This window comes from Sardina pilchardus, chromosome 8 (assembly GCF_963854185.1).
Source record: "Sardina pilchardus chromosome 8, fSarPil1.1, whole genome shotgun sequence".
NCBI classification, from domain to species: domain Eukaryota; kingdom Metazoa; phylum Chordata; class Actinopteri; order Clupeiformes; family Clupeidae; genus Sardina; species Sardina pilchardus.
This window is the reverse complement of record NC_085001.1, coordinates 3,014,417-3,037,855: the sequence shown is the minus strand read 5'-3', so window position 1 is coordinate 3,037,855 and position 23,439 is coordinate 3,014,417. Positions and strand designations below refer to the sequence as shown.

The following is a 23,439-nucleotide window of genomic DNA, read 5'->3' as shown; positions in this document are numbered from 1 at the left end:
ATTCTTTAGAATGTTAATTTTCCAACATTCCAAACACACCGGTGTAATAGCGGCTAAGGACCTGGGCTAGCATGAAGTAGCCTGAAGATAAAAGTTAAATTCCATGCCGTGTCCAATAACATGTTTTAATAATAATGCAGGGAAACTATGAAGTGAAAGTAGACCTGGAAGACCATAAACTGGCTGATCTGAGAAAAGGGCTGGCGTTTGAAAGTGGAATACCATCACATCTGCTGCAGTTAAGGTTAGTATCTTTGAATATCCATTCTTCATTTTTATATTCACACACACACACACACTTGCAGCCAACGTCCAGTGTCTTGTGGATGCATAAACACAGTTTTTGAATGATGACAAGCTTAATGTTTTTACAACAGGGATATACCATGGAATACTGACCTCTTGGCAGACATGGGTGTGGATGAAGAGTCTTTGGTGCATTTCTTCCTCTCTTCACACACTGAGGACGGTCCAAGTGTTGAGGAGTTTCTCACGGCTGATATCCAGCCCGCTGTGCAGCAGACTATGAAGGGCTTGAGTGTCTTCTTCTCTACTCTATATTCCATTGTTAGTACTGTATTGCTTTATATTCCACTGATAGTACTGTGTTGCTTTGTAGTCCATTATTACTGTATTGCTTTATATTCCAGTGTTACAACTGTATTGCTTTATATTCCACTGTTAGTACCGTATTGCTTTATATTCCACTGATAGTGCTGTATTGCTTTATATTCCACTGATAGTACTGTATTGCTTTATATTCCACTGTTAGTACTGTATTGCTTTGTAGTCCATTGATAGTACTGTATTGCTTTGTAGTCCATTGATAGTACTGTATTGCTTTGTAGTCCATTGTTAGTGCTGTATTGCTTTATATTCCACTGATAGTACTGTATTGCTTTATATTCCACTGATAGTACTGTATTGCTCTATATTCCACTGATAGTGCCGTATTGCTTTATATTCCACTGTTAGTACTGTATTGCTTTGTAGTCCATTGTTAGTGCTGTATTGCTTTTTAAAAACAGTTTTAGTCTACATGTTGATGTCAGTGGTACTGCAGCATGTTAAGCCACATGTCACCTCTGTTGGCAGAGAACAAAGCAAGTTGGGGGGTTCAGAAATGTGGTGGCGCACATCCGCAGGCTCACTGGATGCCATGCGCTGGCTCAGACTCTGCATCAGCTGATCTGCAGGAATGAAATAGGGACCAAAGTACAAAAGGTAATACAATAACTAAGTAGTGTTTCCTGTCCATATTTTGTATTGGGTATAATAATATAATTGCTAAATGCTTGTTATTGATGAAGTATTATTGAAAGATGCCTCTTGTCTTTATTGTCTTTGTTAAATTTAACATGCTGGTATTTTAGCGTTACCCCAGAGTGTCAAAAAAGGTGACACTAAAAATTATTTGATTAATTGATTTTAAAACTGTGTAATCCATCCATTTTAGATTGCTCTTGTGGAAGGACTCTATATCCTTTTCAGAGAGTTATTACCAAATCGTTCGTCAAAATCGTGTGATGTGATCATTGAAGATGGTGAAGTGTTTGAGTACTCCCCTGAATGCTGGGGCTACCTGTTTTCTCAGGCTGAGGTAGGATACTTGGATCTATGAATATTAAATTATGTTTTCTAAAAAGGTTTGAGAGGAGACCATATGGTTGATTGACAGCCATCACTCACCCCACTTTCGTGTGTAGGCAGTAAAACCCTCCTTACTGCCACTGTCATGCTAGAATGGCAAAGCCTCCCACCTTCTCGCCCTATGTCTGTCACAACCAGAGAGTTGTGTTCCGAGTTTTCCTTTTCAAGACTACAGACTCCCAGGATTTGTTGTGTAGGGTAAACTCGGGGGTCATTTAGTGTGATTTCTTGCGCAACAAAACGCTGTAAAGCTAACAAAATGATTCTTTTCTTGTATTTGCATGTAGAGGGAGAGCATAGAGCATGAGAACTTTGCTCCGATGTACTTGAGTTGCCTAAGCACAGGGATACGGTTCTCAGAACCCGTACGGATTGCAGACCTACCAGACCTTTGTGAACGATCTACTGTCCTGCAGGCCCTAAACGGTAATATTTATAACTTCAGCCCAATTTAATCTCTGCTCACTATTCGCTTCAAATATGGAAAAACATAATCAAAACATTTCCTTCAGCTACGCCTTAAATAAGAAATAATCAGTCGAATTACAATGCAAGAAGATGATATCGAGCAAAGCTATAGCAACTTACCAGCCTGAATTTACATATGATCATTCATAGGCTCAAGTCATTGCAAAACTGGGACATTCTCTTTGGTTTCCTAATAAGATCAATATTTCGTGCCTTTCTGTCTTTGCAGATGGGGAAAAACTGCCCAATTGCACACTTGAAGACATGAGGAAGTCAGTCAAGAGAGACACCACCATGGAAAAGCTCATCCTCAGCATCCCACCCATGATAAGGACCTACCCGCTGTGGCTCTCCTATGAACACGTGCCTGGCAGCAAGTATGTTGATGTTCATTGATACCCTCTGCCCTCATGTGACTATTGTGTAGTAAGTTTGTGAAATTGCAGACTACCCGTCATTTTCCGACTATTAGCCGCGGCTTATACATTGATTTTGCTAAATTTCTTCAGCTATGAGGTTTATAAAGGGGGGCAGTTAATATGGTGTTACTGTAATATGGTTTTGTTTCTTTTAACTTGCATAAAACACTGTCCTGCGGCTTATACACAATGCGGTTTATATGCGGGAAATTACTGTACTACGACATGCAAGTAGGCTTATGCGACGTGGCCATTATGAACAATGATAAACAAAACACGTTTTTCACCTTAGCTGGTAGATTTTAGAGAATGGCAGATGCACAAACCTTATTTCTGTTTATTTCTGCAGCTTCAGGGTCAATCCAGAGAAGACATTTTCACAGATGAAAGAGGAACTGGTGGCATATCCGCACTTGCAGATTATTCCTCCATTGCAGCCATCCCATAGTTGTGTTGAAGCACCGTGCCTGATGTATCTCTCGGAGAGTAAGTTGAACCTGTTGAAATCTGATGGCAGTTATTAGCTGAATGAATGGAGATTTCTGTCACTGTATTAAAGGAACGCTCCACTGTTTTTTTTTTTTATATTAAACTACGTTATTCCCTTAACTAAGACGAGTTGATACATACCTCTCACGTCTCAATGCATGCACTCAATGGCTCTGGTGCACGGCGCTACTTTGATAGCACTTTAATAAAAAGTTGCTAGGATACGGGAACGCTGGCGAGTCACGCCGCTCCGTCTAGCTTCTCGTTTATGTTTGAATTTTGTCATAAAATTCATTTAATGTCATGTTTTGTTCCGTCTTCTTCATGTCAAATCTTTAAGTTCAACGTCGTCCACATGTAGGTCCTTTTTTATCTCGATCTGTGGCTGGCCTATCACTTTTTTTTAAGCCTAAAAGCAAAGTCCGTCCCATCTCAACATCGATGCCAACTGAACGGTAGATGGACTGCCTGTGTCGCTAACGGCATTCTGAGTGCACTAGCACTACGAGGGCGGCCTTCCCAACTTCTGAAACTTCAATCGGGACAGCATCTTGACCGAGGAGCTACCAGGCTGCCTGCTTTGATGACCACCAGCGTTCTGGATGAGGATGTGTGCAGTGGGACTAACATGCTAGCCGGCTGGACTGCTGCGTTGGCCAGGATAGAGAGGCTGCTCGGGTCAAACGATCTGTTTCGGAGCAGCTGTCTTCGGGTCTAGCAGCCTTGGTGGGACTGGTGAAGGACTCGTTGCGTTCATGTTCACAAAGTGCCAACATTGCCTTTGGACTTATTGAGTGTTTTGTTGTCTATGTGAAGCGTTTGTTCATCTGTGTTTCCTGTCTAAATGTTTGTGTACGGGTACGCTGGCGAATACGCCACTCCGTCCAGCATTTTGTTCTTTGTTTGTCTGTAGCGCTTTGGGTGTGCACTATGTGCTCACAAAAAATGCGCTTTATAAATAAAAATGACTTGACTTGACTTGACTTAGCTAGCCCAGTTCATTCGGATCCAAACAGAGATGAAGTTAGTAGCGACCAAACACCTCCACCTTTTCCCTAATAAAATACAGTTACACGACCAAGTATGGTGACACAAAATAAAATATGACGCTTTTCTCTTTTTTCATTTCGACTCGGCGCAGTAAAATCATCACTCTTGGATTTGCAGGTGTTGAAGTGCTTCCAAGTGCTATTCCACCATACAGTATAGTCATCCTTTTTACCTGCTTAGAAAAGCTCCACATTTTATTTTGTGTCAGCATACTTGGTCGTGTAACTACTCGTGTAACGGTACTGAAGTAGGGAAAACATGGAGGTGTTTGGTCTCTTCTAACTTCATCTCTGTTTGGATCCTAATGAATGAACTGGGCTAGCTAAGTGCTATCAAAGTGGCGCCGCGCACCAGAGCCATTGAGTGCACACATTGAGACAAGGGAGGTATGTATCAACTCGTCTTAGTTAGGGGAATAACATAGTTTAATATGAAAAAACGGTGGAGTGTTCCTTTAAATGATGGATTAGTGGCACTGAAGAAGTAAGTTGATGTATGAACTCGAGAGCCTAACAAAGAAGTATTGGAATATGAAAACATCATTGTTTAACATGTGCTTAAAACTTTTCAGTTTCGTATAATAAATGTGAAACGTGTACTGATCGGTGTTATATGTCCTCCATTTCCCAACACAGACAACCTTGGTGTGTATGTTCAGAATTCCAAAGGAGGCGTGGAAGCTTGTCTTTTTGATAGTCTGACTGGAAAGCATAAGGACGTGATGTTAAAGGAATTGGCAAAAGAGTAAGAATTAGATTTCTTTTTTTATCATTGTGTCTGTTGTAGTTGTAGTTTTGTGCCATATAGCAATTGGGAACTGTTTAGTAATTTATATACAGTATGTTCAGTCAATCAAATATATCTAAAGATGTTATGTTTAACTTTAATTGAAATGAACGTTTACTCAATTTTTATTCCAATACAGCCTGTACTGTATGTTAGACGTGAATGCCTTAAAGCATCTCCATCAATAACCTTTCATAACGTTTCAGACTCGGGGACGTGAGGACGGATGTGTCAGTGAGGACAACTAAAACCCCAAGAGAGGCAATCATGGTACTCTATTCTGTATTCTTTGAATATTTACACAATATATGGTATATGTTGTTTACTTAATGGGTGATAGGAGATTTGTACTGCTGTAGTTCATGACCTAATGTAAAGAAATCGTGTACAGAATGTACATGAAACATACTGTATGCCACAGTTCCCTCACACATTGTAGGTTTAAATGGAAACTTGACCTTTAGTCTTAAATAAGACCTTCTTGGTAAACAAAGTAAGCAACAGTCTGCATCATTTTTTTTTTTTTTTTTTAAATAGAATGCATAACATCTTTTGTTTCATCTTTCATATCTCAATTACCAAAGGAAAATTCCAGCGATTGTTCTCATAGGTCATAGATGCTCATGAGCCCTCATGTTTATGCCACAGAGTGTAGCACTGTACCTGCCTGGGAGCTTTAGGTGTTGGTTGCAGCAACTCGAGCTAGGTAGAACCAGTTGTTTAAGTTTTCTTTTCATACCGACAGTACGAAACAGATCTACTGTATGTGAATAATCGCAGGAATTCTCCTTTAAATCAAACTTACAATATGATTTTTATTAGGTTCTTTTGGATACAAGTGGTTCCATGGACGAAGAATGCTACTCGGACACCAAAATGAAAAAGCTTGATGCTGTGAAACAGCTGTTTGATGCCTTTGCCAACAGAAGCATGGCGTACGACTTCCCACATCTGATCAGTCTCGTGACCTTTGGGGGAGAAGTCCAAATTGTGCACGGCTTTACAGAAAACCTGGAGAAGTTCAAGGTGAGCAACATTTTGTCGATTAAAGGAGAGTAAGAAAGAGTATTTTATCTTGTTCTGGTATGTTACCATAGAAGGTGTCCAACTATGATCTTTAAAAACATTTTCAAATGTGGTCTTTAAAAAAACGCTCAGATGTTATTTTACAAGACCATCTACAACTCTTTAATTAGAATGGAGAATAAAGCGGTCAGTTTCAGTTTTGTCATTGTTTTCTGGACATCCATGTGAATAATTAATTGCCTTGCAGTCAACGACTGCTAACCATTAGGGGTCGACCAATTGATTGATCGGACGATTTTGGGCATTTTTAATAAATCGGGATCGGCCGCTGTACCGCTGAGTATATTAGGCCGATTAACATCAGGTGCATCTGCAGACAGCTCAGTGTTGTTGCTGCTATAGAACGAATGTGAATGTGAGACAGTGAGACTCGAGCTAAATATCTACTGTAACTATTTTATTGTTGAGCACCGCAATGATTCTGTTCGTAGAGACAGAAAATGCAAATACAGCCGTCGCTACTTTGGATAGGATATTGATAGTCTTCAACCAGCTGTGGCTTAAAGGTAGCTTAAAGGTAGTCTACCAATACCATCAACTGTGGTAAAAATGCAGTATTAATCCACAAAGAGGTCAAGTTGGAGTTTAGACGAAACATCTGCCAAATTAAATAACCATAGCAGAATCAATGCATGTATGATGTAACATGGCCTAACAATGTTAAATGATGATGGGTAAAACTTCACTCGGGTCGGTATATAAGCCCGTTAGAGTTTATGTAGCCTATTCAAAGGTTTAAAGCTACATTGCAGTGTTTCCCATACATTGACTTATTTGTGGCGGCCCACCACAATATCAACACTGACCACCACACAATGATTTTATGTTGTACTACTTAAAGGGATATTCCGCCATTTTTGGAAATACGCTCATTTTCCACCTCCCCTCGAGCAAAACAATCGATATTTACCTTGTTCCCGTTCATCCAGCCATTCTGTGAGTCTGGCGATACAACTTTTAGCTTCAGCCTAGCATAGATCATTGAATCGGATTAGACCATTAGCTTCTCGCCTGCTAGCTTCATGTTTAAAAGTGACTAAGATTTCTGGTAATTTTCCCATTTAAAACGTGTCTCCTCTCAAGTTAGAAAGTGTAATAAGACCAACTGAAAATGAAACCTGGCGTTTTTCTAGGCTGATTTGACATGGAACTACACTCTCATCTGGCGTAATAATCAAGGCAACTTGCAGCTACTGGCACTACTACTGCTTGTTCTCTATGGGGACTATTTTCAGATGCTGCGTACGATATCACTGCGCCTGCAAGTTGCCTTGATTATTACGCCAGATGAGAGTGTAGTTCCATGTCAAATCAGCCTAGAAAAACGCCAGGTTTCATTTTCAGTTGGTCTTATTGCACTTTCTAACTTGAGAGGAGACACGTTTTAAATGGGAAAATTACCAGAAATCTTAGTCACTTTTAAACATGAAGCTAGCAGGCGAGAAGCTAATGGTCTAATCCGATTCAATGATCAATGCTAGGCTGAAGCTAAAAGTTGTATCGCCAGACTCACAGAATGGCTGGATGAACGGGAACAAGGTAAATATCGATTGTTTTGCTGGAGGGGAGGTGGAAAATGAGCGTATTTCCAAAAATGGCGGAATATCCCTTTAAACTAGATGAACTCCTTTCATTGTAGAGCTATGCACACCTTTGTGCAGCCTCTCTGTTCCTCAACAACCATGCATGCACGTTTGAAGAATACATTAAAAAAAATCCAGCAAGGATTGTTGTTGTTGACTGTTGTTGACGACTGGCTAAATCGCAATTAAATCCAGTTAGCATCATAAGTATACGTTGCACAAATTTGTTAAAAATTTGCGCTCAAACACACTACCACCACAAATAGAATTAAATTCTGTGGGAAACGCTGCATTGTGTATTTATTTGGGGTCGATTCTTACCAAAATCTTTTTTTTTTCTGATGATCTCTGACTCTTCGTATGGAGACAGAAGACCATGCTAGCTAGCGTTATCTTGAACTACATATCTAGAAACATTGGAACGCTTTATTGCGCCATTCGTTATCCTTTTGATAACAAAAACACTCATCCACTAAATTTAAAGGTACACTATGCAACATTTTTCAGTTAATCAATTCGTTTCATACTGTTATATGATTAAATGAGTCATTACCGGTCGAACAATATTTTTTTCGGCTGCCCAGTGGTCTGTAGCGGTAGAACCACGCTTGCAATTTCAGGAGCCCTCGGGACGCACCCATGGTCTAGGTCTAGGAAGTCTCATGTGAAGTCTTGATCATGCTCATAAAAAGACAGACTGACCGATTGAGAAGTTTTGTAAAATAATATACACACTTAAGCTGTAGCTGAAAGCGAAACCGGCGATGAAATCGCCAATCCTGAATAGTTTCCCTTTAAATAAGCTTTTCGCTGCATGGCGGCCATGCATTACAGACTGTCATAATAGAGTCCAAATGGTATTATTGGGGTATAAGCGTATGATTGGTGCAATATTCCACTTTCTTTAGGCTCACATGCACAGTCTTCAGGCAGCTGGACACACCCCTCTATATGATGCATTAGCTCAAAGTGTTTCTGAGCTCAACAACATTCAGATCAAATTCCCTGAGTGCCATCTACGCGTCATATGTCTGACAGATGGAAATGATCTTGGGTTAGTATTTATTTAGATGGTGTGTATCTTTTTATAATGCAATCTTTACAATATTGTCATTGTTCTGAGTTCTAAACATAGGCTACATCTCTCATGACAGGTCAAAGAAAACCCCTGTGAGTATTGCCCACGTGTTGATGAGCGCCAACATTGTGGTTGACAGCATCCTGGTCGGAAAAGTTGATAACAACACACTGCATGGGATCAGTAATGTAACAGGCCTGTATCTTGTTCTGTGAATCTGTGCAGTTGTCTTTCAAATTATGTTTGAATTTTTCATAATGCATTAGGGAGGAGCTGTAATGTGCCTTTCTCTTGTATTGTAGGAGGATGCTGTTTTAAACCAGATACAAGTAAAACTGCTCTGAAACTCTTCGAAATGGAAACAGTCTTGTCTCTGGAAAGCAGGAAACTCAAGTTGAAGTCAACAAAGTCCATCACATCTGTAAATACCTTTTTGATCTGTTTAGAATATAGCATTACGTTCTGATCTGTTTAGAATATAGCATTACGTTTTGATCTGTTTAGAATACAGCATTATGTTTTGATCTGTTTAGAATATGTTACGTTTTGATCTGTTTAGAATATAGCGTTACGTTTTGATCTGTTTAGAATATAGTGTTACGTTTTGATCTGTTTAGAGTATAGCGTTACGTTTTGATCTGTTTAGAATATAGCGTTACGTTCTGATCTGTTTAGAATATAGCGTTACGTTTTGATCTGTTTACAATTTAGCGTTACGTTTTGATCTGTTTAGAATACAGCGTTACGTTATGATTACGTTTTGATCTGTTTAGAATACAGCGTTACGTTTTGATCTGTTTAGAATACAGCGTTACGTTTTGATCTGTTTAGAATACAGCGTTAGGTTTTGATCTGTTTAGAATATGGCGTTACGTTCTGATCTGTTTAGAACAGGGGTGGCCAACCAGTCTAGCATGAAGAGCCAAAAAAAATCCACAAAAGTCGAAAGAGCCGCACAACAAAAAAGGCGTCCATACTACAACAGCACAACATTAGGCCTACAGTTATAGCTCCTTTGTTTTTCATTTAAAGTAAGACACTTGGCAGATGCTCAATGATCATTGATAAATGATCATTGGAAAATGAAAAAAGATCAGACACACATCAAATCCCCCCTCACTGAATGACTTATAGGCATGAGCAATGCTCCAACACCTGATAATGCAATGTCAAGTGTTCAGTTAACTTTTAAAAAGAAAATAAACAAAAAGAAAACGAGACGTCTATAGCCATTACCAGCCTACTTGCAAAAGTATGTAGGAAATGTTCAGGTTTGAAGCTTTATGAATCCGTGGCATACCAAGTACCAAACTAATGTGCAGGCTAGAAACATATCACCTCCGCAAATGAGGTTATGTTTTCATCGGGGTTTGTCTGTTTGTTAAGCAAGATGTTAAGCGGACGCGAAGCAGGATGCGCGAGGCGGAGTTTTGCGATCTCAGAGTGCTTTTGTTTTGATTACTTTGACATATTAACCAGAGGGGTTATGCTACAAAACGGTAAATGGTCCTTTTCAATGGCATGTGTTCCTTCTACTTACGATTAGCTTCAGGGTATTCCTGATTGCAACAGTAGCATTAAACCTGGCTGAAGAATAAACACGTCTGCTTCGTTTTGGCCAATTCCTATCCATATCATGACGGTACAATTATTGTTAACTATTAATAATTACTTTTGGCAATAGGCTACTATCAAATTCTGAAATTATTTTTTATTTACCGGAAATAAAGGCTATTTCAAAAGGAAAACGTTTAGGTCCGAGGAGAAGTGAGAACATCAGTTGAGCAGCCGTGAGCCACACGAGAGGAGGCAAAGAGCCGCATGTGGCTCGCGAGCCGCGGGTTGGCCACCGCTGGTTTAGAATGTAGCATTACGTTTTTAGGGAAATGGACACATAATAGCCTCTCTGAACTTAAACAGAATCTAGAGAACATTGGCATACATTAAATAGCCTTTAACAAGGGTGAACATGTAAAGTGCTGAAACTGTTTTGCAGAAGAGGTTGACAGGAATCTTTGCCACCCATGGCTATGATGTCACGCCACAGGTGAAATTGCCCCCAGAGGTAGAGGGTAAGATGGTGGTGACAGAAGAGTAAGTAAATGTAATGTAATGGCCTGCCCTAAACCCTCCTGCAAATCCCATGCTTAACAGAATAATTCACTAGTCCAGTAGAGCCTGTATTACATCACCATTTTCTAATCGTAGTGCTCTGAAGAAAAAGATTCTGGAATCCAAAACGACGCGCTTCATGGAGAAGGACCGACGCATCGTGGAGGAGCTGAAAAGCCTCCACTGCGATCCCCATCCCTACTTTTCAGTCTTTCCTTCAGACACGGACTTCAGTAAGCCATGTTTAGACTCTAAGCTGTATTTCCTTCAGACACGGACTTCAGTAAGCCATGTTTAGATTCTTAAGCAGTCTTTCCCTTAGGCACAGACTTCAGCAAGCCACGTTTAGATTCTTATAAATTGGTGTATTGGGCACCAAATGTGGAAGAAAGAAATGCAGAAAACATGTATTGATTTTGTGACTCTGAAAACCCTTCGCAGCGTTTTGGAAGATGCTGATGCAAGGGCCTCCAGAGACTCCGTATGAGAACGGGGTTTTTGAACTCTACTGTCAGTTTGGGGACTCCTATCCAGTGAAGCCACCTCTAGTGCGTTTCATCACACCCGTATCCTTCTGAACTACACATTTAAGCTATAACAATTCTATAACAACTATAAGATAACAACTACTATGATAAATCTAAGGAAATGGTGTTAAAGGGATATTCCACCATTTGGGGAATTAAGCAAATTTTCCACCTCCCCTTGAGCAAAGCAATTGATATTTACCTTTTTCCCGTTCATCCAGCCATTCTGTGAGTCTAGCAATACAACGTTTAGCTCCAGCCTAGCATAGATCATTGAATCGGCTTAGACCCTTAGCATCTCGCCTGCTAGCATCATGCTTAAAAAGTGACTAAGATTTCCGGTAATTTTCCCATTTAAAACGTGTCTCTTCTCAAGTTAGAATGTGCAATAAGACAAACTGAAAATGAAACCTGGCGATTTTCTAGGCTGATTTGACATGGAACTACACTCTCATTCTGGCGTAATAATCAAGGAAAGTTGCAAACGTACTAGGGGCGCAGTGATATCACGCAGTACCTGTAAATAGTCCTCAATTGTTTTTGCTCGAGGGGAGGTGGAAAATGAGCTTAATTCCCCAAATGGTGGAATATCCCTTTAAACATGTATTAAACGTATTAATACTTCTTGCAAATATCAATAACTGGCTACAGTGCCTTTATCAAGTGACTTTGCCTTTGAGAAAGGCGCTATATAAATGAAACGTATTATCTCTCACATTCACTTCCTGTCAAACTCTTCATTGTCCTATCCTATTAAAGCAAAAAGCCCAACAAATATACTTTGAAAAAATCTAATATTGTGTTTTCTTTCTCTGTGTTGTCACAGTTGTCTGTGTGAAAGTGTTTGACAATTAGTAATGTAGGTTTTTAGATGTTACCGGCAAGACTGACCTGGTAGATGTCGCAAAAGTGTCCTTAACAATTAGGTGTATCACTGCAATGTGAACAATGTTGGACGGATCTGCCACAACATATTTGATCGTAACTACTCTGCCAACGTCACCATGAGGGAGATCCTGAATGCAGTGTACGGACTCCTCATAGCCCCAGAGCCCGACGACCCTTTAGACAGGTGAGTGCTCACAGCCCCAGAGCCCGATGATCCTTTAGACAGATGGGTGCTCACAGCCCGATGACCCTTTAGACAGGTGAGTCTTCATAGCCCCAGAGCCCGATGACCCTTTAGACAGGTGAGTGCTCATAGCCCCAGAGCCCGACGACCCTTTAGACAGGTGAGTCTTCATAGCCCCAGAGCCCGATGACCCTTTAGACAGGTGAGTGCAGGTGGACACTCTGGTCACAGATGACAGAGTAACACGTAGAGTAGAGCAGAGTATGGTATGGACCACCATCTATGTATTCACTTGGAAGACAGTGTATGTCGATTGTAATCAATATTTGGTCAGTGGGGTCATTTGTCCACATCTTTGCACAATTAAATAGTATGAACGACCTGAATGAACTGTAGTATCTTCACCACTATTATTCCAGTGTCCTAGCGGAAGAGTTTATGTCCAGCCCTGACACGTATAAACAAGAGGCGCAGAAAAACACAGAAGCCGCTGCCAAGACAACAATGTATGACATGGAAAAGGTAAACATCTCGGCCTCCTCCTGCCCACATAGAGAAATGTGTCCAGAATCTTTACAACATTTTATACAGACTGTCTCAGGTGAGTGTGGCTGTAATGGGACCAGGTCGATATAATGGCGTCTTTTCTCTCCCCAAAATGCCTTTCCACGCTCTCTGCCAACCTACCTCCAGCAGCACAAGTCAAAGTCTTATCCTGCAGCCCAAGCACCCTCCTCTGTTTTGACCTGTCGCTGACTAATTGTGTTCATCTTACATCGTGTGTTTCTGTTCTATTTACAATCGTTGTGTCCTACTCTGGCAAGACTGTTTAAGGTGCAATCAGGAATTTTACGTGATTTTAAGCCCATAACATTTGTGTCTGATTCACCAATCTCCTCACGATGGCTAGCAGCTCTTTTTGTGGGCACACTGTAAACGAAGTGCCTGGATGAAACTCTGTGTGGAATTTCTCTGGGAATAATGAAGGTGGCGGAGAGTTTCTTTCCTTGGTTAAATATATATTTGTTGCACAACAGCGCCTGTAAGCGTTTGTGCTAATGAATGTAAGCATAAACACACAAACAACACAACAACCACAAATCCCTGACTTCACCTGTAAGTACTTCCTGTGAAATCCCTTCCTGTGAATGTTTCTCAGAAACTGCTGGGTTTGGATGCACAAGCCTCATTCGTGCCACCTCACTTGATATGCCCGCTGACGAGGAAGATGTTTGTTGAGCCTGTGATAACGACGTATGGCACTGCCTATGAGCGAGGAGCAATCGAAAGCCACCTGAAGCGGTAAGTTGGATCTACACTATGAAGTCACTGACACATATAGCTTTATTCTTTCAAAGATAAGATGGGACTGCTTGTGTTTTTCTTTGTTTGTTTTGTATTAAGTATTTTTTTGTATTAAGTTATTTATCAAGTATTTGTATTTTTCATAGAACCAAAACGGACCCACTTTCTGGCGCCACTCTTGATAAAAACTGCCTGAAGCCGGATACGGACCTGAAACATCTGGTGAAAAACTATCGAGCTGGACAAATTAAAGATCAAATGAAGATGTTGTCCTGAATGGTAGAGCATTTAAACAATGAAAACAAACTTAGAAACTTATTTTATTTACACATTTAACAACAGATGAGCAATATAATATTACAGCAAGGTAAGGTCAAAACATGCGATTTATATTTAGAAAATTACATAAAGTGTAATGACATTAACATAACTCTGCACTTTTAACTTTTCTGTCAACAGTCCCTTTTTGATCAACAATGTTTTAATTATTCTTGTTTTGATCTCTTATCAAGAGAATGCCTTCTGTCTTGGCCTGTTTTGCCTTTGCGTAATTGCAGCGTCCTGGCCCTCTAGTGAGATACTGAGTTGTGAACGTAGGCTACACAATGTTGGAGGCAGTTCAGTTCTGGTATTTTTACTCAAGTTTCATGTCCTTGTACTCATGTCCTTGAATGTGACTTTTAACAGTGTTGTGTGCTTAGGCCTGATAGATTCTGAAATGGAATTTGTTTGTGGTTGTAGTGAAGAATTGTTTTTGTTTTGAATGTTATTTCCGTATTTTCTGACCGTTGTGTTTAGGTTTATTTTTGTTGTTTACTTTCCATATTCAAGATTTTAAGATTTTGTATTTTTTTTTAATGTTTGGAGTTGGATGTTTAGACAACTCCTGGTTGGAAGATGACGTTGCTAAATAAACTTACTTTTATGCAAACATCATGAGTCGCTTTGACACCTGCAGGTTGCATCTTTTACAGATGATGAATTGTATGTTTGTAGTTTCCAAGAACTGGCCTTTATGCACTCACTGTTTGTTATCAGGATAAATAACTTTTACATAATGATTTAATACATATAACAAAAAAAGTTATTAAATATCAAACTTTTACATAATCATTTTGCATACCTTTTGCCAAGAAGCTAGCAGTTAAAGCAACAACAGCTTGATAGATGCAATTTTTAGTCATTTTTAAACAGGAAGCGAAAACATTGGTCTAAATCAGGATTATTTTTGGTTTTAGCCTACGTGATGGCTACTCTTCATGGCAAGATCTGGCGTAATATAGATCTAGAACCTTTAATACCCTTAAAAAAGTTGTATAACATAAATAATCACAAAATGCCTTCGGGGTTCTGATTTTTTGAACATTTACCCCGTCTACTAGCCTATCTGGGAGCATAGAACCCATAGACCTAAAAGAAATGGACAAACAGACTCCGTCGTTCTCAATGAGAGGGGGCTGAAACAAAAATTCGTTTCCTGTTCATCGTACTGCGCAGACTCAAACTCATTAGCCTGCTGTAACTCGTCTGATAGATCGAAAACCTCTGAAATTGTTAACGTTCGTTTTTTAATATTATTATTATGTGTACTTGCCTCTAGGTAATGCTTTACCATATCAAACAGTAGGCTACCGTAGGCTACACGCATTTTCACTGATCTTGCGAATGACTCTCCGTCATGGTTTTCGTGCAGGCTCATCAGCTTCTTATCCAAACATTACGGGCGAACGTTAGCTTCCCTACAACAGACATGCTAAAATACTTCTTTACGGGAAACCAACGTAATATACGGGGAAGAAGTGAATTAATTTTGCCTTCGATACCCTATATAGAATACACAGAAGCTATAAGGGAGACAAAGGGCACATGCTACATGAAGTTATGGGATCGCAAAAAAATCTGAAATCTATGGCCGTCCAAGGGAGTTAGCAGAGTGTTGATCACCAGCTCATTTCGTGTTTCTACTTCCGGGAATATGCCTGCCCCCTTGATAGAACCGCATAGAACTAGTGCATGGATTGTTTGATGTGCGTTTCCATAACGACCAGCAGAGACACTAGAGAGGAAGTGGTATCGATAAGTCGTGTCGAGTTGTAAACCTTAGTTCAAAGCTACTTAAAACCTTGTTTTATCTTTTGTAAGCCGGTAAAGAAAAAACATTGCATTACATTGTATCGAACGTATGGTAATTTAGAGGTTGTCGTATTGACTGCATTATTTCTGGAACAACGTAAGGACTGCAGTCTGTAAGTTCTAACGTGGTTTGTTTTTTTAATCGCCGAAAGAAACTGAGTTGATTATTTTATCTACCCAGATATTTCGCAATCTCATTGTATTTGTGTCCTATGTTGCTGGTATTTCAAAGACAGACCAGAATTCCCTTGGCTAACTCATCTGGATTCTGGAAGTTTGCGGACAATGGAGAGTCCTCATATTGGTGTCGTCCGGGATTCCATGTTGACTAACCCACGTTTAATACGGGTAAGATTCACTTGAGTGGCGATATTGGTCTAAGGGTGTGAGTAGGCTACAACATATTGCTGAGGGATAGAATGATCACTAGCCTGTAGGAAAGTCGCAGTTGCTGTCCGAGTGTGGAGCAGCTGTATGGGACATAATGGGTAGGCTCTCATTATCCTATTACAGGGGTGTCCTAGCTTATGAGCATCAAACTAGAGATGATTCTCCTGTGCGTTTGCCTGGTGACAGACAAGGATGCCTCAGGCTCAGAGGATAATATGGTCTTCATAGTAGGCCCTACACCTGTAGTGATTTTTAAAGGGACACTTCACCGATTAGCATTAAGCTTTAGAAAACCAGTCATGTTTTTGAATGGTCATGCATCATTCCCTCAGTTTGCCTTGAGATGGGAGAAATACAGATTTCAATGTTGGACTTCCTGCTTTCAATGATGTAAAAATCATCATTTTACATCATTGAAAGCAGGAAGTCCTATTCATAGGTTTCATTGAAATCCGTATTTCTCCCATCTCAAGGCAAACTGAGGGAATGATGCATGACCATTAAAAAACATGACTGGTTATCTAAAGATACAAAGCTTAATGCTAATCGGTGAAGTGTCCCTTTAAGTAGTGCCGAGCACCAGGCCACTAAGCAGGAATGCAACCTTTACATGTTGGTGTCTCGCTGACTACTCATAGTCCTGATTAAAAAGCACACTTTCTGGAAAAAGATAATGAACCGAATCCACACTGGTGCCTTAGAGAGCCTTTCACCATCTTCTCCAGGGAGCTGAACAGCATCACTGATGCGACAACAGACATGGGGTGGGGTTGTTTTTGCTCCAAGGCCCTTGATGCTTATTGGTGGTGTTGTGTGGGATAGGTTAGTTTGATGGATTATTTGTGGGAGATTAGATGATTTTAGGGTGATGGTATCACCTTCAGACAGCAGATGGCGCCAAATAGAAGCTAGAGAGAGCCGCCAGTACACGCCAGCAGACTGCTGTGAACTACTTCTCGCTAATGATTACATAGGGATGATATCCTTCTCAAGCGTCTCTAAATTAAACTTTGTTTGGAACACAGCAGTAGGCTACATCATAAGCCAAATTTTCCCATTTTTTATAAGAATTTTGTATTTTTGCCATATTGATTACTGTTGATTATTGATGCTTGATGCCTAGATTTGAGTGCTTTGGATTCTAGGTAACGGCAAAGTGTGGCTGTTCATCAGTCAAGAGCCTGTTTAGTCATGAATTACATGATATTGTTTTGTTTCATGTTTTAGTGTGTGAGAAAGAGAAGAAAGAGATGTCTGAGAAGTAGAGTAAACAGAGAAAGAGTAAATGACCGATTGAATGTTTGTGTGAAGATGTTGAGATAAATTAGTAGAGATGTATGTGACTGTGTGGGTTTGTTGTTTCTCAAGCTGTTGTTGAGACAGAGCTAGAGACAGAGTTGTGAGAGAGAGCTAGAAAGAGAGAGAGAGGGAGACTGTGTGAAATAGAGGTGTGTGTGTGTGTGCGGATGAGTGTGTGTGGACGGAGGAGTGTGTGCTTATTAATCGGCAGATGAACTCTGGGGTTATCACTAAGCTGTCTCAGCCACTGTTCAAAATCCCTAAAGCACACAGGAGCGCCTCAGAGAACACAAAAGTTTACGTAGGAGCAGGGCAATTCACTCTCTCTTTCACACACACACACACACACACACACGCACACACGCACACACGCGCACACACACACACAGACACACACACACCACCCAAATGTGTTCTATTTTCTCCCTATTCCTCTCTTTCATATTCAAATGTCAAATGAACTGTTTTGCAGACAACTGTTGACTATCACAAAATGACCAAAGCGCAGATGTGTCAAACACTATCCAGACAGATACACAAATGCCTGACAAACACAGACAGAATACAAGACAAAAGGAGGGCAAATGATTGGCCACTTTCCCTGAGACCATAGATGCATATCGCGCCACCAGCATAGTGCCCTGTTGTTATGGACGAATAGTATACAGTATATTAACAGCAAGAAGATGTAGTTAGAAGACATAGTTCATAGAAGATCAATTGTACAGTGCTCATAAAAAGTATTCACCCCCTTGGATATTTCCACTTTTATTGCTTTAAAAATGTTTAATCTTTGTCAATTTAATTGGCCATTTTTTACAATAATTTACAAACATCTGTAATGTCAAAGTGAAAGCAAATTTCTACAAAGTAATGTTAATGAACTAAAATCGTCTAATGCAAAATAAGTGATCGAGCAGGTAAAATTAAATCAGCAAACTACTGTATATGGAAATCTTGATGGATAATCTGATTCAGTCTGCAAGAGACTTACGGCTTGGGAGAAGACTTATTCTCCACAAAGACCATGAGCCTATTGCAAAAACATCACAGAAATGGTTTAAAGATAACAAGGTGAATGTTCTGGAGTGGCCGAAAGGTCAGACCTCAACCTTAGGCCTGTAGAAAATCAGTGGCTGGATTTAGAAATGTATAGCGGTGAATATGTATGCAATCACTTATTTTGCATTATATACAGTATTGCTAATTAATTAACATTAATTTGTAGAATTGTTTTTGGATTTTTGTAAATTATTGTGAAACAAAGGCCAAGATTGTGGATCAAGATGGATCAAGATTCAATTTATAACAGCAGTAAAAGTGGAAATACCCCAGGGGATGGATACTTTTTTTTATAGGCACTGTATATGTAAGAAAAAGAGAGCAAAATAAAATGTGAAGGTTACTACACCTATGTAAAAACTGAAGACAGAAAACAGATGCAATGACTTGGACATTTCCCTGGTGTTTTAAAGTGAACAGCACTTAAACTTACCAGTCTTTTCCCTGGTGTTTTAAAGTGAACAGCACTTAAACTTACCGGACATTTCCCTGGTGTTTTAAAGTGAACAGCACTTAAACTTACCGGTCTTTTCCCTGGTGTTTTAAAGTGAACAGCACTTAAACTTACCGTTTTTTTTATGAAGGCGGCCTGATTTGCACAATTTCATGCAAATGCATCCTTTAGTTTTGGAGTTTGTTTTTATTACTAGTTCATTGCTATTGTAAAAAAACCTATCTTATATTAATCTAATAATCTCTAATATTATTATTAGAGTAATATAAAATCATTCACTTAAATGTGATGTGAAAATAATGGTAGGCTGTTCTTGGATTATACTGTATATGTTTAAAGTATTCATGAAGAATTTAACAGACATAGGCCTAGGCTAAGGGATTATTGCTTGGTGTTTCTTCTTGTACAGAGAAGCCTTGAAGTGTTTCAAGAGTTGCTCTTGGAGGAGCTGCCTACATGTCTGTCAGGTACCATGGGCAATCTCTGAAATGTCAATTGGATTGACAATATTCCTCAGTGCATGAAACCTAGTCATATCTTAATCGGTTTGGTTTTTTCATTCATTCTGGTTTGGCCATCTTCCTTTTCCTCTGCTCTCTTTGATGTACATCGGCTGCAATATCTTAATGTGTTCAGGGTGTGATGTACATCGGCTCGGCTGTACATCTTAATGTGTTCAGGGTGTGATGTACATCGACTGCAATATCTTAATGTGTTCAGGGTGTGATGTACATCGGCTGTACATCTTAATGTGATCAGGGTGTGATGTACATCGACTGTACATCTTAATGTGATCAGGGTGTCAGCGCATCTTCTAGTTCTTCTAGGCTTGGATGTTAAACAATTGTTTTAAAAAATAGTCTAAATGGCTCAAGCATCTGCTGAAGAAATGATGGTACCCCATCTTAGACCCTACTCTCTGTCTCTCTTCTCTTCTGTGTGTGTGTGTGTGTGTGTGTGTGTGTGTGTGTGTGTGTGTGTGTGTGTGGTGTGTCTGACTACCGTTGACCTCCGCCCTAGGCTCCGCTGCCCTCTCCCTCGCCTGGGGCCGCTCTCGTTGCGGAGGTCCCTGGTTCTCGTTGCGGAGGTCTCTGGTTGTCGTTGCGGAGGTCCCTGTCCGGTCGATAAAGCCCCAAAGCAGACAGCCTGCTAGTAAATGAGAGCATGCAGCACAAAGGGCCCGCAGAGCAGCAGTAAATTAGCCCATAAAGAGGGTGTTAGCGGCCGCTAATCTGCCTCTGATTGCCCCTTTCAGCCCATTGTGTGGCCACTCTCTCCGCTGGGGAGGGAACAGGCGGGAGGGAGAGGTGCAGCCCATTGTGTGGCCACTCTCTCCGCTGGGGAGGGAACAGGCGGGAGTGAGAGGTGCAGCCCATTGTGTGGCCACTCTCTCCGCTGGGGAGGGAGCAGGCGGGAGTGAGAGGTGCAGCCCATTGTGTGGCCACTCTCTCCGCTGGGGAGGGAACAGGCGGGAGTGAGAGGTGCTGGTCATTGTGTGGCCACTCTCTCCGCTGGGGAGGGAACAGGCGGGGGTGAGAGGTGTTGGCCAGAGTGGGCTGGACACGTCTCCGCTGGACGGCCCAAATGACTCCATCAGCAGATTAAAATAGCTAAGCGGATTAGGGAGCCGCCCAGGAGCACACACAACACACACACACACACACACACACACACACACACACACACAGAGACACACACACAACAGCAGCACGGCTGCCTTCTCTCTCACACACACACACACACACAGCAGTACAGCTGCCTTCTCACACACTCAGCTCAGTGTCCCGGTGAGGGACAGTTGCTGTGAAGTTGCAGGGGAAGCTGTGACTGATCATTGCTCTGTTTGGAGGTTGTTGTTGTTGAGTGTTGTGGGGAGAAGCTGTGACTGATCATTGCTCTGTTTGGAGGTTGTTGCTGCTGTTGAGTGTTGTGGGGAGAAGCTGTGACTGATCATTGCTCTGTTTGGAGGCTGTTGCTGTTGAGTGTTGTGGGGAGAAGCTTGAGTTCCAGAGTTCCAGTAGAGACACTTATCAGACCCTGTGATTGGTGTACGGCTGGTCAGTGTTGAGCTGAGAGGCTGCGATTGGCCATTGCTCAGATGAGAGGCTGTCATTGGTCCTTGTTGAGGTAAAAGATTGCGATCCATCTCCAGACTTCATAATTCACCCTGGCAGCCATCAGCTGTTTGGTCCCGTGATCAGCGTCTCCAGCGTGGAGTGGAGTAGTCAGGCTTCATTACCGCTCGCTCCGCACCCCTTTCCCCCGCCCTACAGCTGTCAATCATGTGGCGCTGGTGACCTAGGGGAGGGAGGAGAGCTCAAACAGGAAGTGGACTCCTGGGGCGGCCCCTCTGCTTCCTGCTGAATGGGATCATGGAGCCACGCTCAGCTGTCAGCGCACCTCAGAGAGACTCAAGACAGAGAGAACCTGCCAAAGCACCTCGCAGAGGAGAGGAGAGGAGAGAGAGAGAACAGAGAGAGAAGAAAGAGTGTAAGACTGCTATGCTGCCATGGTTACCTCATGAAGGCCAGCACATGCCCATATACACCCTTGTGCTAATTGATTGAAACAAGTTGGCAGCTGTCTGAGAATGGAGGAGAAGCCTATCCATCTCTGTTGCGCTCTTATTTAACTTCCTTCATCTCAGTGTGTCACCTCACCTATCTTGGGTTGGGAGGGTCTTTTGTACTGTGCGTGCACATCGTCTCTAGGTGTGTCTCATGCCCAGTTACATTTTATGTTTCAGACTAAATGGAATCAGTTTACTCAAGCATGTTCACTTATGAAGGAGGGGAGGGGAGAGAGAAGAGGAGTGAGGGAGAGTGGATATGATAACAGGAGTGATCTGTCGTATAAGGGAGAGTGGATATGAATGGGTATAACAGGTGACCTGCCAGGGAGAGTGGATATGATAACGGGGTGACCTGTCGTATAAGAGAGAGTGGATATGATAACGGGGTGACCTGTCGTATAAGAGAGAGTGGATATGATAACGGGGTGACCTGTCGTATAAGAGAGAGTGGATATGATAACGGGGTGACCTGTCGTATAAGAGAGAGTGGATATGATAACAGGAGTGACCTGCCGTATAAGAGAGAGTGGATATGAATGGGTATAACAGGGTGACCTGTCGTATAGGGGAGAGTAGATATAAAAACAGGAGTGACCTGCCATATAGGGGAGAGTGGATATGAATGGGTATAACGAGTCACCTGCTGTTGTAGCTCACAGAGGGATTGGGATACGGAGGAGGGAGACTGAGGGTGCGTTTAAACGGAGCTAATCTGTGAGTTTAGCTCAGAGAGGAGTTCAAACTGAGGAAGACAGGGAGAGAGTAAACATTCTGTGTGTGTGTGAAACAGTGGCTGCCTGTCAGAACCCGTTACGGAGGTGCTGCTCACCCTCTTAAAGGGGAAAGAGCGACCGGGGGAGCGGTGGAAACAGCACCAACCTGTCATTGCTTCTCAACAACAGCTTCAAACACTGATGAGACAAGAGACAGAAGTGTGTGTGTGTGCGTGTGTACAGTATGTGTGTGTGAGAGTGAGAAAGCCAATCTGTCAATGGGCCTGACTGATGTGTTCAAACAGTGCTGATTCCTCCATGCGGTGACAGTCAGCTCCTACCCGTCATCAGGGTATTGCTTTGAATATTTTATGCTAATGCTATCGTTTTAAGATTAAGAGTAATTAGCATGCATGGCGGACGCACGTACGTGTGTGTGTGTGAGTCTTTGATGATGTGTGTGTGAAGAGCAGGCACAGGGACTGGGCTCCGACGAGAGACGTCTGTCAGGTAGAGATGCCACAGGGCTTGCAGCTGATTGGTGCGCTGTGCTGCACCACGCCGACGATGATGATGATGATGATGATGATGATGAAGAGGAGTATGAAAGCTGTCACTCATCAGAGAGCGTACAGCACAGCACAGCACAGTCCAGTGCAGTCCAGTCCAGTCCAGTCCAGTATAGTCCAGTCCAGTCCAGTCCATACAGCACAGTCCAGTCCAGTCCAGCCCAGTCCATACAGCACAGTGCAGTCCAGTCCAGTCCAGTCTAGTCCAGTCCAGTCCATACAGCACAGCACAGCACAGCACAGTCCAGTCCAGTCCAGTTCAGTCCAGTCCAGTCCAGTCCATACAGCACAGCGCATCACAGCAGCAACACTGACCCAGGAGAGACTCGTGCAGCTGTTTATTAATCAAGCCGTCCGTTTACACACACGCTCACAGGAGATAGCATACACACACACTACACACACGCTCACAGGATATAGCTGTCCATTTCCACCATACACACACACTACACACACGCTCACAGGATATAGCTGTCCATTTCCACCATACACACACACTACACACACACTCACAGGAGATAGCTGTCCATATCCACCATACACACACACTCACAGGAGATAGCATACACACACACTACACACACACTACACACACGCTCACAGGAGATAGCTGTCCATTTCC

At 41.8% G+C, this 23,439-nt stretch overlaps 3 protein-coding genes across 3 annotated transcripts in view; all 3 read left to right on the top strand.

Moving 5' to 3' along the window:
• Positions 1 to 162: 162 nt before the first annotated feature.
• Positions 163 to 8,824, top strand: LOC134089370 (uncharacterized). The gene is made up of 12 exons (XM_062543810.1): positions 163 to 244; positions 378 to 567; positions 1,096 to 1,224; positions 1,457 to 1,600; positions 1,938 to 2,076; positions 2,348 to 2,495; positions 2,887 to 3,023; positions 4,712 to 4,820; positions 5,069 to 5,132; positions 5,685 to 5,888; positions 8,440 to 8,585; positions 8,686 to 8,824. The coding sequence occupies exons 2-12, from the start codon at positions 412 to 414 to the stop codon at positions 8,822 to 8,824; spliced, it is 1,515 nt and encodes a 504-aa protein (XP_062399794.1). The 5' UTR covers positions 163 to 244; positions 378 to 411.
• A 92-nt stretch (positions 8,825 to 8,916) lies between these two features.
• On the top strand, positions 8,917 to 14,113 carry LOC134089480 (uncharacterized). Its single transcript, XM_062543923.1, has 8 exons — positions 8,917 to 9,030; positions 10,606 to 10,703; positions 10,818 to 10,954; positions 11,163 to 11,287; positions 12,175 to 12,320; positions 12,740 to 12,842; positions 13,480 to 13,622; positions 13,772 to 14,113. The coding sequence occupies exons 1-8, from the start codon at positions 8,965 to 8,967 to the stop codon at positions 13,899 to 13,901; spliced, it is 948 nt and encodes a 315-aa protein (XP_062399907.1). The 5' UTR covers positions 8,917 to 8,964; the 3' UTR covers positions 13,902 to 14,113.
• A 1,908-nt stretch (positions 14,114 to 16,021) lies between these two features.
• The window catches only part of cfap77 (cilia and flagella associated protein 77), a 14,040-nt gene continuing 6,622 nt past the window's right edge, over positions 16,022 to 23,439 (top strand). The window contains exon 1 of the mRNA XM_062542355.1: positions 16,022 to 16,106. Within this exon, the coding sequence (XP_062398339.1) occupies positions 16,044 to 16,106 (63 nt within the window). The 5' untranslated portion in view covers positions 16,022 to 16,043. The remainder of the gene's footprint in view (positions 16,107 to 23,439) is intronic.

Excerpts from the sequence above, each read along its gene's own strand:
- LOC134089370 (XM_062543810.1), top strand. The coding sequence starts at position 412 with ATGGGTGTGGATGAAGAGTCTTTGGTGCATTTCTTCCTCTCTTCACAC. Across the intron at positions 2,496-2,886 it reads GAACACGTGCCTGGCAGCAA|CTTCAGGGTCAATCCAGAGA; the intron begins GTATGTTGATGT and ends TTATTTCTGCAG. Across the intron at positions 5,889-8,439 it reads AAAACCTGGAGAAGTTCAAG|GCTCACATGCACAGTCTTCA; the intron begins GTGAGCAACATT and ends CACTTTCTTTAG.
- LOC134089480 (XM_062543923.1), top strand. The coding sequence starts at position 8,965 with ATGGAAACAGTCTTGTCTCTGGAAAGCAGGAAACTCAAGTTGAAGTCA. Across the intron at positions 10,704-10,817 it reads AAGATGGTGGTGACAGAAGA|TGCTCTGAAGAAAAAGATTC; the intron begins GTAAGTAAATGT and ends TTCTAATCGTAG. Across the intron at positions 10,955-11,162 it reads TCCTTCAGACACGGACTTCA|CGTTTTGGAAGATGCTGATG; the intron begins GTAAGCCATGTT and ends AACCCTTCGCAG.